This window comes from Vigna angularis, chromosome 11 (assembly GCF_016808095.1).
Source record: "Vigna angularis cultivar LongXiaoDou No.4 chromosome 11, ASM1680809v1, whole genome shotgun sequence".
Lineage (NCBI taxonomy): Eukaryota > Viridiplantae > Streptophyta > Magnoliopsida > Fabales > Fabaceae > Vigna > Vigna angularis.
Window position 1 is genome coordinate 3,626,689 of NC_068980.1, and position 15,388 is coordinate 3,642,076.

Genomic DNA, 15,388 nt, shown 5'->3' on the forward strand with positions numbered 1-15,388 from the left:
TGAACACAAAGAAAATAGTAAAATTTCAAGAGAGCATTCCTTGTTAATAATAATTTTTTTATCGTAAATATAAACTCCTAGATTGGATGAATGACAACCTTTTATTTTCATGTTTGATAATTTTTCTTATTTAAAGTTTTCGGGTTTGATCTTACAATGACTCAATTTAAGAATTAAAAAAATACTATTCATTTTGGTTTTGGCAATTCCTTAATTGTCTTGCTGAAATATGTTAACCATATACTCTTTTTTTAAGACTAAGTTTGCAATCAATTCATACAAACTTCAATAACTTCTTCAATCCATTTTCAAAGAGGACCACGAATATTTATTTGGTTTGAAAATTATCAAGCTAGGGATTTTTTTATAGCAAAAAAGGTATAATTTTATTTTATTAGAAGATACCACACTTGTCATCTCCATCTTCATTCTCGTGTTTTAAGTATTGGATATTTATATTTCCACCTTCATGTTCATATATTTCCTTTTGAGGAAGGAGTATTATAAATTGCATTTTATTAATACGACCGATTAATTAATTTTTATATTATTACAGATTCATTACCTATTAATATTACTTATGTTACGCTAAATTTAAATTCAATATCTATTACTTGTCATTTTGTTTTATAGAGATGAAAAATCATTTGTAGGTCTAGGATCCATAATATTAATAACAAATTAAACATTATTATAATAAGGAAAAGTATGATTTAGAGAAAGAAGAAAAGACAAAACTTAGAACAGAAATACAATTTGAATCGTCAATCCTTAAGATAATAATAATAAAAAATGTTCCATACTAACAGACAAATGAAAAATTCATAAAAAATCACAATCACTACTGCATGCACCTTTACGTCTTCATCTTAATGATATTTTTAATCATATATATATATATATATATATATATATATATATATATATATATATATATATATATATATATATCACAATTTAATTTTTAAAACATAACATAGAAAAATACTTCGAATTATTTAAAAGAATAATAAAGTAACACAGACAATTGTATAAAAAGTTAATTTTTGAACCCATTTTTATATTGGATCTTAGATTAGGCAACCCTTATTTAGCCTATAATTACGTGGAGGGAAATATTTTATAATAGAAACCTATTAGTTATTTTATTTATTCGTTTTGAATAACTTTTTCATTTTACATCATAAAATAAAAAGATATACATTATTGAAAAGATATTATTCAAATTGAGATCAATAATAAATTTTAAATTTATATTTTACGTGGAGTTGAGGTTTGAATTAGAGACTGCAGAAACAAGCTTGAAGATAATCGGATACTTGAAATCTTACTTCGGGACTAGTTAGTAAAATACTAAACCTAGAAAACTGTTTTCCAGACATCAATATTGAATAATAAGTATTTAGTTAACCTTAGAAAACACGAAAAGCAATCTAAAATGTTTAATTTTTGTCGATTAAAGTAATTTCTTTTTGTTAATAGTTTGAATTAGCAGTAAATGATATGATTAAGTAGTAATTTGTGGTTGTTGCTCATAAAGATGCTAACTTTTTTGTTGGTCACTTTTCTTCCGTTGATTCAATAAAAGAGTTGAAAAGGGAAAAAGTTTGAGATGAAAATGATATTTGGGTAGGAGCCAATGAAGTGACAGGCGGTGAATCTGAACACTATCTGAGTTCTTCTGGCTATGCATGTGAATTGAATGAACCCCAAAACAAAAGCAAGAGAATTTAAGAAGAGGGTGAAAGATGGCATGGGTAAGGGTTTCAGGGCCTCCTAGGGTTGAAGTAGCCATTGACATGGGCAATCCATTTCTCAATCTCACAGTTGATGCTTTCCTCAGGATCGGAACCGTAATTTTCTCACCCTTTTCTCTTTCTTTTCTAAATTCGTTAATTAATTATTTTACTATTTATTTATTTTGTACTCCAGATCGCAGCCACGCGCGCAGGTGCTGAAGATACCTATCATATTATCCAAAAGAGTAAGTAAGCATTTCATATATTCATCACTATCATCATCATCATCGCTTTTCTTCCGGAGCCTGAATAGGTAACTTTTTCATTGATATCTATAATCACGTTTTCAGTTTTTTCCTTTTTGAATTTGGGTTACGGTTATACACTTACGTGCAAGTGTTTTACTTTGCGTCTTCCGTGGTGTCGCTTCAGTGTTCCTACTTCTTTAGTTTTAAATTATTATTGCTATTTTCGTCTGTGAAGGCCTTTGTCAGACTAATTCAACATGTCTGTTCCAGGGAATATCTCGAGTCATGATTTTGAGAAAACGGTAAGTTCACAATTTAACGCAGTGATTCGCTATCAGTTCTTTTTTTGTGAAATTGATCTTTTCAAATGTAAAGATTCAGTCCAATTTTGGTGTATACTGTTGTTGTCACTTTTTAACATAACCGACAATTGGATTCTCTTCTTCCTAACCTTTCAATCGTGCTATCAATCTTGTGCTAAAAGTATAATGCTAGGACGACGGAAAATGATAACATGGGAAACCTATTCAATAGACATTTTCAATTCCTTGCTCACGAGGTGTTGGTTGTTTTTTTTGCAGTTGAAGAAGATGTGTAAAGAAGGTGTATATTGGGGTAAGACTTGGGTTGCGAGGTCTATGTAATTGGGCATATTCATTTGAAAAAAGCAATTGCTCCATTGATGTACTTTTTTTTATGCTTACAGGAACTGTAGCTGGCTTTTATGTTGGAACCGAATATGGGGTAGAGAGGATCCGTGGCACTAGGGACTGGGTAATTCTCTCCAACATGATGACATGTAATTTGATTACAAAAGTCAGGGTGTTATAACAAGCAGTATGTTTGGCTCTAAATAGATCTAGTCCTAAACTGGGTATTGTATTAGATTTAGAAAAATACCCACTTCGGTATACCTTGAGAGGCTGGAAACTTAGAATATATAGAGATTATGTTTAGCTAAGCTTTTCAATAAAAAAACTTATGGGAAGTTTAAACTAACTTATAATCAAGTTGTGGCAAAGAGTACCGTGGACTAGCTCTTTATGTGGTTTATGAGGAACCAATTATATCTATCATTAGATTCATCTGATCTTCTTGTTTGCATCCTATACCACCCGCAGTGATTCTCTTCCCTATATCCCTTTCTCTCTCTTCCTCATAACCAGAAAACTTTTCAACTCACTTTTTCTGACCTCTTCCTTCTCCCCCATTGAGCCCAAACCCATCCTCTTCAGAAAATCCATCAACCACAACTATGCAACCAACTTCTCTTTCAACCCTTTTCACTTATCCTGACCTCTTTTCAACTCCTCTTCTCTGACAATATATTCTTTATTTTGACTTTCCAATTTTTGGGTTTCTTGTATGATTGATTAAATTGTTACATTTGTTGTGGCTGGATGCAAATAGTAAACAGGGACAAAATACAAGAGACTACGGTGGCACCATAAGGAAACAGTAGACATTGCCATTGAAGGTGGAGAATAATCCATTTGGATGAACACAAATTAACTTAGTAGGAGAAAAGGGAAGAATTGCCTCCACCAGAAATTGCTTCTGGTAGCAAATGGTGGTCGAAATAAGTGTTGGGAATGGAAGTGGTTGGTGAAGAAGTAGAAAGACACGATCTAATGTTGGAGAAGTAGGATATGTGTTAACATTTTAAATTATGTAATGGTGTAGACAATCTATAAAGATGCACGGTAGCCTTCACCATAAGTTTATTTACAAAAGTTCCCTCGTTTACTTTAGCTTTTCCAAAAGTTGATTTAGTTCATAATTAGATATAATAATTAAAAAATGAATTTGTGAAAATTGGGAGTCAAAGGAATTTTCACTTTTTGATTTAGGTGTACTCCATTGTTCAATTGCAATTTTATTTTTTACTTGAATTCTTACTGAAGCATTTTTCTTGTTTCCTTGGACTTGGATTGAATGTACTGCAGAAGAATGCCATGATTGGGGGTGCAGTAACTGGGGCCGTGGTATCTGCCGTCAGTAACAACAAGAAAGACAAGATTGCAATAGATGCCATTACGGGGGCAGCAATTGCTACTGCTGCAGAGTTCATAAATTACCTTACTTGAATGAATGAAAATTGATGTGTTACTAGTTTTCTTGCATGTTTTGGAAAGGGATAGCACATTCAGTCTCTCTTGTCATGTGTACCAGTTCCGTTTTGATATTGGTGCAGTTACTTCTAAGTATGTTATTTATTTACTCAGCTTTCAGTTAAACCTATGTTTTTATCTTATATTGGTCAATTACTTGTTCCGTATGGTAATAGCTCGTCGTTGCAATTTAGTAAAGCTAAGCTTGAGTGTTCAGGCTGAAGAGGTTTAGGAATTTAGCCCTTTTATGCTGACCGGTGAATCAATTTCGCGTATGCGTTACTATATATGGCTTCAGATTTTCAGCTCAAGTGTTTATACGCAAGTCAAACTAAGTTCCGTTAAAACTTGGGAAAAAAAAAATCCTGCGGAAGAAAGAATATTGAGAGATTTTCTTATGCATGATTGGGTAGCTGTCTATCATAGAATTCATAGGTCTCACAGTACATAAAAGAAAAGGTCATATATATTAGGATGAACAAATCATCCCTACATAACAAAACGTAACAAACCTTACACGTTGGCATGATATGACAAAACTGTAACAAATTCTAACAATAAAAGATATTTATTTGGTAATACCTCCTTCAAGTGGGAAAGTGGGACTCTGAACATCGAATAGTCCTATCTTGGAGACACGGTGTGTGAAAGCTTTGGGATGGAGAGCCTTAATAAACATATCATCCAGTTGTGCATAAGAAGGAATTGGTAGCAAACGAAGAAGACCACTCTGAATTTTCTCACGAATGACGTGACAATTTTTATGCGTTTTGTTTGCTTATGAAAGGTAGGATTGAGTCAGGCCACTTTTAATTTTCTAACATGACAAAATTTTTATGTGCTTTGTTTGCTCATAAAAAATAGGATTGTGAGTCAGGTATATGGCGGACTGCTTCTCACAAAAAACTGAAGTAGGGGCAACACTAGAAACTTTTAAATCAGTGAGTAAATGATGAATCCATTACAACTCACAACTCAGAGCTGCAAAAGCCTTATATTCAGCTGAAGAGAAAGACCAATATAATGTGGTTTTGATACAGACCCAAATACTATTGGGCTCAGTGAGCCCTTGATCCAAGAAGAGAATGGTAAGAATAGATGAGACAGTATATGAGAGGAAAAAGACTATGAAGGGTGACGTGGCACACTAACAGGAATATGCTGGTTAGAAGAGAGAGAAAGGGGTATTGTTTGTTTAAATAATCAAGGAGGTAAGTTTTGGGAGGGTTATTTGGATGCTTATTTGGAGAGGGAACCATTTCGGTTTCTATTAGGAGCTTTGCTCTGGGCAAGGGGGATCGTTAGGGCACTTGGAATTCAGCTTTGATTTCAAGTTGCAGGAACAGCTAAATGGGCATAACAAAATTCAAGGCACTTATTCTAGAAGCAGCTCTTTGACAAAGATGGTGGACAATTTTATTTTACGACTTCTATTTTCATCCCATTAATTCATTCTGCAGATTTATATGATATTAAGTATGCAAAACAGGGCTTATCTGTTACGTACCTGAGTACGTAAACTAGCCAAATACAACCTTTCACTCTCTCTCACACGGAATAGAACAATAAACGAATAATATTTGATGAATGAATCTCTTTTATTGATAGTAATATCTGAATAAACAAGGATAAACAATAATTGGGAGCATAACCTCCTTCAATTACTTTGAGAGCATAACCTCCCTCACAAGACAATAATGTCTGTCACAAAACTCAATAATCAAAAGCCTGTCTTTAACCCTGGATTCTAACCTTATTTATATTAATTATTTCCCGCCCATCTCTTATTAAATATTCCTCTAGAATATATCTGCATTTGATATAAATATCCCTATATTTAATATTCAATAATTTATATAAATATCTCTATATTTAATATAAATATCTCTATATTTAATATAAATATCTCTCCGTATATCATCTTAGCACATATCCTTAATTATAAATATCTTATATTGAATATTTCCCTAAATATATATTTATTTACTCTAATTAACTTATACTATATTTATTTACTCTAATTAACTTATATTATATTTATTTACTCTAATTAACTTATACTAAATATTCTCTCTGCTCATATACTTTCTAACCCTTATTATTACCCCTACCTTAGGTCGTAACATTACACCCCGCTGCAAAACAACCTTGTCCTCAAGGTTGGAAACAGGGAGCTGGACCTCATGGCTCCTCATCAATTCATGTCTGGAGGTTCGGGTGGTGGTAAAACCTTCTCTAATGTCTTCCATTCTTCATCCAGCATTCTGGTTACCACTTCTCCTAAATCATAAGCCCTGAGGGAATGGTTTTCAATGTCTTTCAGTACTTCACGTCGCGCTCTTCCTTCTGCCAGTGTACCAAACACTGCAAGCCCCCTGTTCTTTTTGTCGGCCCATCTCTTCACAGACTCCATTGTTCTCTCCAGGGTATTGATTCTTCCATTTGCCCTTCCTTCCAAAGCCTTCATCCTTCCTTCCAATACTAGACCGTTTGGTTCAGGTAGTTTTCTCACGCTCGGTTCTGGCCGTCTCCTCCCGTTTGGCTCGGTAAGTCCTCTCTCTATAGGTTCCGTCCGTTCTTTCACGTTCGGATCCAGCAGTCTGCTATCGTTCGGTTCTGGCCGTTCGCTCACGTTCGGATCCGTTAGTCCACTATCGTTTGGTTCCAGCAGTCCCTTCCCATTTGGAGCTTGGACTTCATGGCGTATTCCACTCAACTCTGCCTTCAACCTCCTTAGGGAGAACTCCATGTTCTTTATTCTCTGCTCCATGCTCTCCAGTTTCCCTTCAACTGCATTTATTCTTCCCTCCATGATGTCTTTCACTCGTCTCTATTAGGTTCCGGCAGGTCGGACCAATTGTTACGTACCTGAGTACGTAAACTAGCCAAATACAACCTTTCACTCTCTCTCACACGGAATAGAACAATAAACGAATAATATTTGATGAATGAATCTCTTTTATTGATGGTAATATCTGAATAAACAAGGATAAACAATAATTGGGAGCATAACCTCCTTCAATTACTTTGAGAGCATAACCTCCCTCACAAGACAATAATGTCTGTCACAAAACTCAATAATCAAAAGCCTGTCTTTAACCCTGGATTCTAACCTTATTTATATTAATTATTTCCCGCCCATCTCCTATTAAATATTCCTCTAGAATATATCTGCATTTGATATAAATATCCCTATATTTAATATTCAATAATTTATATAAATAACTCTATATTTAATATAAATATCTCTATATTTAATATAAATATCTCTCCGTATATTATCTTAGCACATATCCTTAATTATAAATATCTTATATTGAATATTTCCCTAAATATATATTTATTTACTCTAATTAACTTATACAATATTTATTTACTCTAATTAACTTATATTATATTTATTTACTCTAATTAACTTATACTAAATATTCTCTCTGCTCATATACTTTCTAACCCTTATTATTACCCCTACCTTAGGTCGTAACATTATCTATAATCATGAACCTGAAATTGTGACATGTCTTTCTTTCCAAATTCTACAAGATCTAAATGTTCCCTACAACTGACATAAAAATCTTGTCGATGAACCGTATAGTTAAATTATTCCGTCACTTTCCTTGACCTCACCTATTCAATACTCTCTTCATTGCAAAATAATAGTCTTTTTTTAGCCTTTTGTTTTTCTTCCAGAATTATATTTTAGTTCTTTTCAGTAATTTTCCCAACAATATCCCTAAATATAATTAACAGTAATCAATATTGAAAAAGACACAAGTGTAGTTGAAAATTTGAGAGTACTTATTTTATTGAATTTGTATAGCTAAGTATTTCAAAATCAGTCTGTAAATCTTAAAAGACTGTTTATTTTGGAATACAGAGTATAATTTTCCTAATTGGATGTCACAATTTTATAAACGGCAGAAATAGAGTTGAATAGATTATACCTAATAGGCTACGAGGCCTTCTCAGACAGATAAGTATATACCTAATAGGCTACGAGGCCAATAAATGGAGATGCAGAGATGCCAGACTTAGGAAGCTTCATAATCCACAAAATTCTCACAAGCAATTTTTGTGGATTGTTGGCACCTTGAATTCAAATCCACCGTATTGGTAGCAACTTCTCAAACCTAAAAGCATAAACCGTAAGTCACAAAAATAAAATGCAGAAGGCAACATGCAGTGTGGTATTTCACTGGGAAATATTTTATAACTACAGCTGAACGTTTAGAGAATATATATGAGATAGTCAACCTATCACTTTTAAATGTGAGTTAAATGAAAATCATTACTTATAAAAAAGGAAATAAGAAAAATGAAAGAGAACATAAAATTTAGAAGTATTTGAAAGAAAGAAAGGTTATTTGAACCAAAATATATCACCTACTTAAGCCGAAATGCTAAAATGCCAAAAGAATTCAGATGAAACTCATGAAAGAACTTCATGCTCAGCATCAAATAGGTCAACATAGTCAGTCATCAACAGTACACAATAATTTGGAAGTTATCAAGGGTTGAGATTTACTCATGCAGTTAGTTGATTAATTAGCAAAATATCATTACTATAAATAAAAGCATCTTGGAATCTTTCAATATCCTTTTCATATCAATTAGTATCATGAGTTATTTCTTTGGAACACCCCTTTAGTTCTTGAATTATATAATGTTTGGCCTCATCAATTTGATGTGATTTGCATCTCTTCTCAGAATTCTGATACTTTGGATGGATTATAACTTGAGCTTCAGATTCAAAAGATGATAATAGATTTGCAAAAGAAAAAAAATACAATGCAGAAAAAAAATGCATACCCTAAAGGAATATGAATAAATATATAAATAAAACTGAAAAAAAATATTTGTTGGCTCATAACATCTAAACATCCACTAATACAATATAAAAGAAATCCAGTTGTTAGATGATAGTGAGATAGCAAATGCTAGTGTTAGCCCACTCATCCATATTGCAAGAGTTCTGAATGGGTGTTCTTTCCATTGAGATAGCAAATCCAGTTGTCTTTTTGGCTACCTCCTTGGCTTGCTCACTGAGGGATGCTTGGGGATGTCTGCGCTAGACAGTCCCACTATATCGCCGAGATATAGAGCCAGCATGATTACACTAAGAGCAATGAAACATAATTTGACAAAGTACTTCGAAAATTAAATTAATTCAGATGAAAGAATAATGTTATATAATTATTATCCTTTTTCTTTATTATTTGGAATGGATCAATGCCCAATAAATTATCATGTTATCTCCAATAAAACATCCAGTTGTACTAAATTCACCCCAACTGTAATTTTCTATTCTTGAAAACAATCAGTAAGTAGATGGAAAAGCTTGTGATGGAGGTTGTGGTTGGTTGAGAGGAGGTTCTGGCTTGAGAAGGTCTGTATCATGGACAGTAGAGAATGGAGGCAAGGACCATTCAGCAGAAATTGGTCATAAAGGTATTACTAGGGTGGGCAAAGTGCACTATACTGCACTGCACTATAAAAATTTATAGTTAATTATAAAACAATTTAAGAAAACTGAACTGAACTAAATAATAGTTCAGAGTAATTGAACTGAACTATTTTTTAGTTAAGTTATAGTACAGTGCAGTTTAGTAAACTATTTTTCAGTTTATTATAGTATAGTTCAGTTTGATGCAAAGCAAATCCAGTTACAAATGCATCTTGCTTTTCAAAATCCTTAGTTCAAAGGTGGTGCAGAAGCAACTAAAAACTGTCCAAAAAAAGTACAACAATGATATAAACAATGATTAAATAAAATATTTATACAAGCTTCTTTCAAACTAGTAAGTTATGCTATGATCTCATACATACCCAGATGTAGAATAAACACATTTTTCATAGCCTGAAGAGAAAAGAAAAACAGAAGTTCAGGATGATTTATCTTTCAACATCAGTATGAACAACATTATCAGCATACACTAATTAAAATTCCACTCATTTGAAAATTATTAATGTTTCAACATTCAAATATTCTACACTTAATTTCCCGAAAGCATTCTGTAAAGCATTATGTAAATACTGCGTAATATGTACTCATTATGATGACATCAGGAATATAATCCAAAGTATGAAGCTACTTTACTATATATATACTATATATACCAACTCAGCATAATTGCTTATTCAAAAGTAAGTGTTTTGGTATCTTCTAAAAGAATATCACATCTCATAGTTACAAAAACCTGTAGCAGTTTTTCAAAGAAAACAAACTAATTTGATCTTAAAGTTTAAAGGAACTAGAATAATGCAAATGCATAAAAAGAAAGCACCCATACAAAAAGTAAATTGTTTGATTGGATGGAATTGCAGTGTCTTTTCAACACCTCAACATTCTCAGGCAAAAAGTTCCATAAATGTTTGACATTATTCATCAACATAGGTAAATGTATTCATATTTATATTCATCAATCAGACAAGTACTGTTATTCATTATTACACTCTAAATCATTATGGTACCAAAAGTGAAAGGATGCTACGTAGATAATTAACCTGGAACATAATTAATCACTCTCAGAACACTTAACATAATTAACCTAACGAGATAAACATTTTGACTTACTAGGATCACGTTTGGTCAAAGAAGCAATGCCTCAAAAATTGTATGCAATATCGGAATTTCCATTTGTCTGATAGTAGCTATTGAAAGCATAGGAAGCATGAGAAACAAGTGTGTCTGGTTCAAAACATGGTCCACCTTGCTTAGATATGGATTTGCAGCTGAGTAAAATCTTACAATTGGATCAAACTTCAAAGACTGCTTTCAAATTTTGCATATACTGCTTAGGATTCTCAACTTCACCACACCTCCATCTCTCATAAAACATGTAGAACATCACTACTTCATGGCTAGGACCAAGAACTTTCCCGCTGGACATGCAATCTCCAATATCTCTTGGAGACACATTCTTTCAGTTGGCTTGAGAGAATTCACCAATGGCTTGCAGAATGCCAGCTGCACATCTTTCAGTTGCATGAATTATTTGGGGATTGCTCCTTGCATTTTCTGTATACCAATGAAGCAATTCTTCCTGTGCATTGCTGACCTTCAAATTCAGGAAATGAAAGATCATTTTTCACAGTACAATCACATTTGCAGATAGTACAAACAGTAGAATCACCACAAACAAGAGTGCTGCGTGATCCAAGTCCATCAACATTTAGTTTTTCAAGTAAAAAAGCAAGTGTCCTTCCTTTTCCAGCAGCTTGGGCTAATACATCCAAAGCAATACCATTGCTATAAATTATTTTCACATCTAACTGGAAAAGAGAAAAAATTAATATAAATATATAATGAAATTGTAGCATGTCAATAAAATATCAGATCAAGACAAATCCAATCAACTAGGTATCTATGTATACTTATCAGTTGTTTGTTTTAACAGATGAGAAAGGATGGCAGAGGGTCTTACCCGCCTATCAAAAAAAAAGTTGCAGGCAAAGCTTTCAAATGAAGTAGACAAATTTCTGCCATTAAGTTTATTATGAACTATAATCTCACCCCACGTTCTCCAGACGTTTTGAGAGAGCTTTGACGACATTTGGGGCCTTCCCTTTTTCCAAATAAAAGCTAACCTTGTGACGCCGTTGTTCTGTTTCTGACTGCAGTTACTACAGAAATTTCAAAGAAAACAAGTTGATAAAAGAATATCAATGCTTCTATATAATAGCTAATACCAAAATTCATTTAAGGCCATTCTCCTGAGCATGATTCAACATATAAAAATTCTGATAAGTATCTTATTTTTTATAATTAAAAGATTACAAGGTAGTTACATACTTGCATAGTTAGTTCAGGAAACTTGGCTATTTCCTCCAAAACCACGTCTCTGTCCCACTTATGATCCAGATACTGTTTCCAATAAAAAATAAATTGATGGCCATAATTATACAACTTTTGATCAGTTATAGAAACTTTTGAACATAATAGCTGTTTGCATGAGTTATGACTGTAAAAAGATCGTCATCCTTCCATTATTAATTTGCATGAACGCCATAAATATAACGAGAGGTAAAATTACTCCGAATCCCAGACTATATGGGATGCTAATCAACAAATTTGAACACTAGAAGCTATTGGGTGCTCATAAGTTATGTGTCGTTGTTTTGGCAACATCCAAACAGCTCTACCCCAATAATTTCTCAAAGTCTTAAATAGGCTGTTGTGGGCTAAGAAGAACATTTTATATCTTATAGATCACTTTCATCTCAAAGTTCTTAAGTTGTTACTTATATGTCATCAACCTCTCTCTCTTTATCAATATAGGTTAGAGAATCTACCCTTATTCAAAAACAGCAAATCAAATCAAATCTCCTAAACAATTAAAACTCCCACAAAATCCAAAAGAAAATCAATTGTTACCCCCACTGGTTCATCCCAGATGAATAGAATGTAATGAGGCAGGGAAAAAATTTAGATCGCAAATATACCTAAACCACATTACATTTAACTATATTTAAAATAAAATAAGTTCAGTATATTTAAACTGAACTATTAAACAGTTAACTAGGTTTCAGTAAAAATAGTTTAAGTTTTTTTGAAGTACAAAAGAGTATAGATAAACTATAGTAAACTGTGCCCAGCCCTAGGTATTAGTGTACGAGAGGCCAAAGTTCAGTACTCACCTGCAACACCATTAGCAGAGGCCAGCAGCTATGGAGATTTTGGAGCGTTAACTCAAACTAGGTAAACATTTAAAAAATAAACAAAAGGAGAAACTGTTATACGTCAAGCAAATCAAAGGTGTAAAATGATGGAGAAACATAAGCAGTAAGAAAAAAGGCCAGGTAATATGCTCTACCGTATGATTAATAGATTTGGATAATAAATGAGCCTATTCGATCTCAGTATTTATCAAATCTACATATTATGCTCATCTTTACATTATCAGTTGTAAAAGGCAAACAAATGGTACATGCTTCGTAATATCTCTTGCCTCTTATTGACTCGTTGTCCCGCAATTGATACATATGTAGCAGACAGAAAGAAAACAAAATACAGATAACTTACTGAAAGTTGTCATCCAAAATCAAGTTCGAAATTGTTCAGCAATTTTTAAAAGACTGTAGGTTTCAGCATCTGGTCTAGCTCCCCCAAGAATCATTCTTTTCAAAAGATTTGGATCATAAATCTTAGCTTTTACATAAGCCTTAATCAAGGTATTATATACAAAAGTATATCTGCAATACTTTGTTTTATGAAATTCTTCAAACAATCTCTCAACATTTCCCACATCACCTTTTTCAGCAAAAACCTCAATAATTGAAAGAGTGGTCTCCAACCACGGGGTTGAATTTCTAACCCTCTTGCTAATTGTCAAACGCAAACCCAAGTCTAAGGTCTTTAAAGCTTGCTCTGCCATACCAGATCTTAAGCAGCCCAGAGCAAGTTGACGATAAGTAATGGCATTTGGTTTACACCCACTCGCCTTCATAATTTTGTACAGTCTAGCCGCTTTGTCGACAAATCCATGGTTGCAGTATACAGAGATCATTGAATTGAATTGCTCTACAGATTTCAATCCTTTGGTTGATTTCATTTCTAACCAAATTTCTTCGGCTCTGTTTAGCTGTCCAATCCTACCAAATGCTTCAATGGCTAGCATGTAACTTTTAGATCTAACAGAGGGGAGTTCTTGAATGATGGTCCAAATTCTTTCCAGCTCCTTTTGGCTCCCTAGATACCCATACAAAATAAGTAGGACATCCAATGTTGACCAGTTATTCCCTGTAATAGACTTCTCCACAGCTTCCACATATGCTTCAGTTGCAGTATATAATCTGGCCACTGCATGAGCAATAGCCAAAATACAGTAAGATATTTCATTTGGTTCAACCTGTGCTTCTTTCATTCGACAGAAGACCTTCAACAAATTCTCGAGATTATGTTCACTGGCCTCTATTTTCATCAAAATATTGTAGGTGGACACATGTGGGGGAACTTTATCAGCCTTCATTTGGATGAGCAACTTGGGTATCATCTTCTTGCGCCCTGGCGAGGAATGAAGAATTATGAGACGGTTGAAAACCAAGTGCGAAATGGGAAATCTCAATTCCCTCATTCTCTTCATGTACTCAAGTGAAAGCCTTATGACACCCTTATCCAAGCATGCAATCACTAGATTGTTGTAGAGCAACTCATTGTGAAACTCAACCGGAATTCGGGAGAACAGCTTCTCACCATGTGAAATCCCATGAAGCTTAATTGTAAACTCAACAAGATAAGAGTAATCCAGTTCCCTAGGTCTGTAGGGTCTTTCCCTGATTACCCATTCCATCACCTATCGATCAACACAAAAAGGTAAAACCTTCAGTATATCTACTCTATCAAGTACCGATAAGCAATACTTTTTCCATTCTACAACATTTAAAAAAGAAAAATCCAAACTTGCTTAAACTTAAATAGTCACATTCACTATTGAGAGACCAGACTATTACTACATATATAACTGACCTGAAGGGCACGTATGTTCTTTTTGAGCTTCCTGAGTCGGTTAATGGAGTGAAAGACGTCACCGCCGTGAACGGGGAAGCCATCTCTCATCCAACTGCGGAAAGCAGAGCCGACGGATTCTCCTTTGGGGAGTCTCTCGATTCTCCGAGACAGGGAATCCTGGTTTTGTGTCGCTTGAGCACAGAACAATTTCAAGGTAAGAGTTCCACAAGGTGTTCGACGTATTAACTGAACCAACCACTCTCGTGCGAAGAAGCCTGTCACACTTTGCATGCTTTTGCTTATCATCGTAACCCCGACACAAGGCTGCACCAGTTTGGTGCTACAACTCGCTCAAACTTCTAAGCTACTTCAAATTTACAAAGCACGAGGCATGGGCATAATATATGCCAAAAAACAACAAAAGAACTCTAAATGTTATTTTAATGAATATGCTAAAAGAGATATCTATTTATAAATTAAAAAAATTACTTATACAAATAATTTTTAAAAATTACTTATACAAATATATATTAGGTTTTTCAATTAATTAGAATTTTTAATTTCATTTTTTAATTAAGAATTAGGGATTATTTTTAGTTATTTAATAATTGTATAATATGTTTTTTAATGTTGTAGTTCGAAATTGAAATTAGAATAATTTAAAATAGGTCTCGGAATTAATCAAATTTAATTCAAAGTAGTATAAGTGTTTCCTATTTAATAAAAATAGAAGTAAAAATGCTTCTCTGGTAGTCAAGTCAGATATTTAAAGTACTTTTTAAATTAAACTTGTATTTGTATGAGTATGGATTTATTTTCTTTAACTATTTTGCTTACTTATTC

At 33.4% G+C, this 15,388-nt stretch overlaps 3 protein-coding genes across 20 annotated transcripts; 1 reads left to right on the plus strand and 2 right to left on the minus strand.

Moving 5' to 3' along the window:
* The first annotated feature begins 1,569 nt into the window (after window positions 1-1,569).
* LOC108332363 (outer envelope pore protein 16, chloroplastic) lies at window positions 1,570-4,241 on the plus strand. Its single transcript, XM_017567589.2, has 6 exons — window positions 1,570-1,853; window positions 1,933-1,984; window positions 2,258-2,289; window positions 2,569-2,602; window positions 2,694-2,761; window positions 3,934-4,241. Exons 1-6 carry the CDS (start codon window positions 1,749-1,751, stop codon window positions 4,072-4,074), a joined length of 432 nt encoding a protein of 143 aa, XP_017423078.1. The 5' UTR covers window positions 1,570-1,748; the 3' UTR covers window positions 4,075-4,241.
* A 3,645-nt stretch (window positions 4,242-7,886) lies between these two features.
* Window positions 7,887-14,926, minus strand: LOC108334368 (pentatricopeptide repeat-containing protein At1g07590, mitochondrial). 18 transcript variants are annotated; one of them, XM_052870695.1, is made up of 6 exons: window positions 14,564-14,926; window positions 12,736-14,390; window positions 11,891-11,962; window positions 10,673-11,721; window positions 9,925-9,955; window positions 7,887-8,228 (listed from the first exon to the last, which is right to left on the minus strand). In XM_052870695.1, the coding sequence occupies exons 1-2, from the start codon at window positions 14,849-14,851 to the stop codon at window positions 13,140-13,142; spliced, it is 1,539 nt and encodes a 512-aa protein (XP_052726655.1). In that variant the 5' UTR covers window positions 14,852-14,926; the 3' UTR covers window positions 7,887-8,228; window positions 9,925-9,955; window positions 10,673-11,721; window positions 11,891-11,962; window positions 12,736-13,139. The 18 variants fall into 18 exon arrangements, with proteins under 18 accessions (XP_052726655.1, XP_052726651.1, XP_052726654.1 ...); XM_052870694.1 differs by lacking the exon at window positions 7,887-8,228 and adding an exon at window positions 8,910-9,214; XM_052870691.1 differs by lacking the exon at window positions 9,925-9,955.
* LOC108332934 (sucrose-phosphatase 2-like) lies at window positions 11,022-12,747 on the minus strand. The gene is made up of 6 exons (XM_017568234.2): window positions 12,736-12,747; window positions 11,891-11,962; window positions 11,612-11,712; window positions 11,523-11,526; window positions 11,221-11,370; window positions 11,022-11,156 (listed from the first exon to the last, which is right to left on the minus strand). The coding sequence occupies exons 1-6, from the start codon at window positions 12,745-12,747 to the stop codon at window positions 11,022-11,024; spliced, it is 474 nt and encodes a 157-aa protein (XP_017423723.2).
* Window positions 14,927-15,388: the final 462 nt, after the last annotated feature.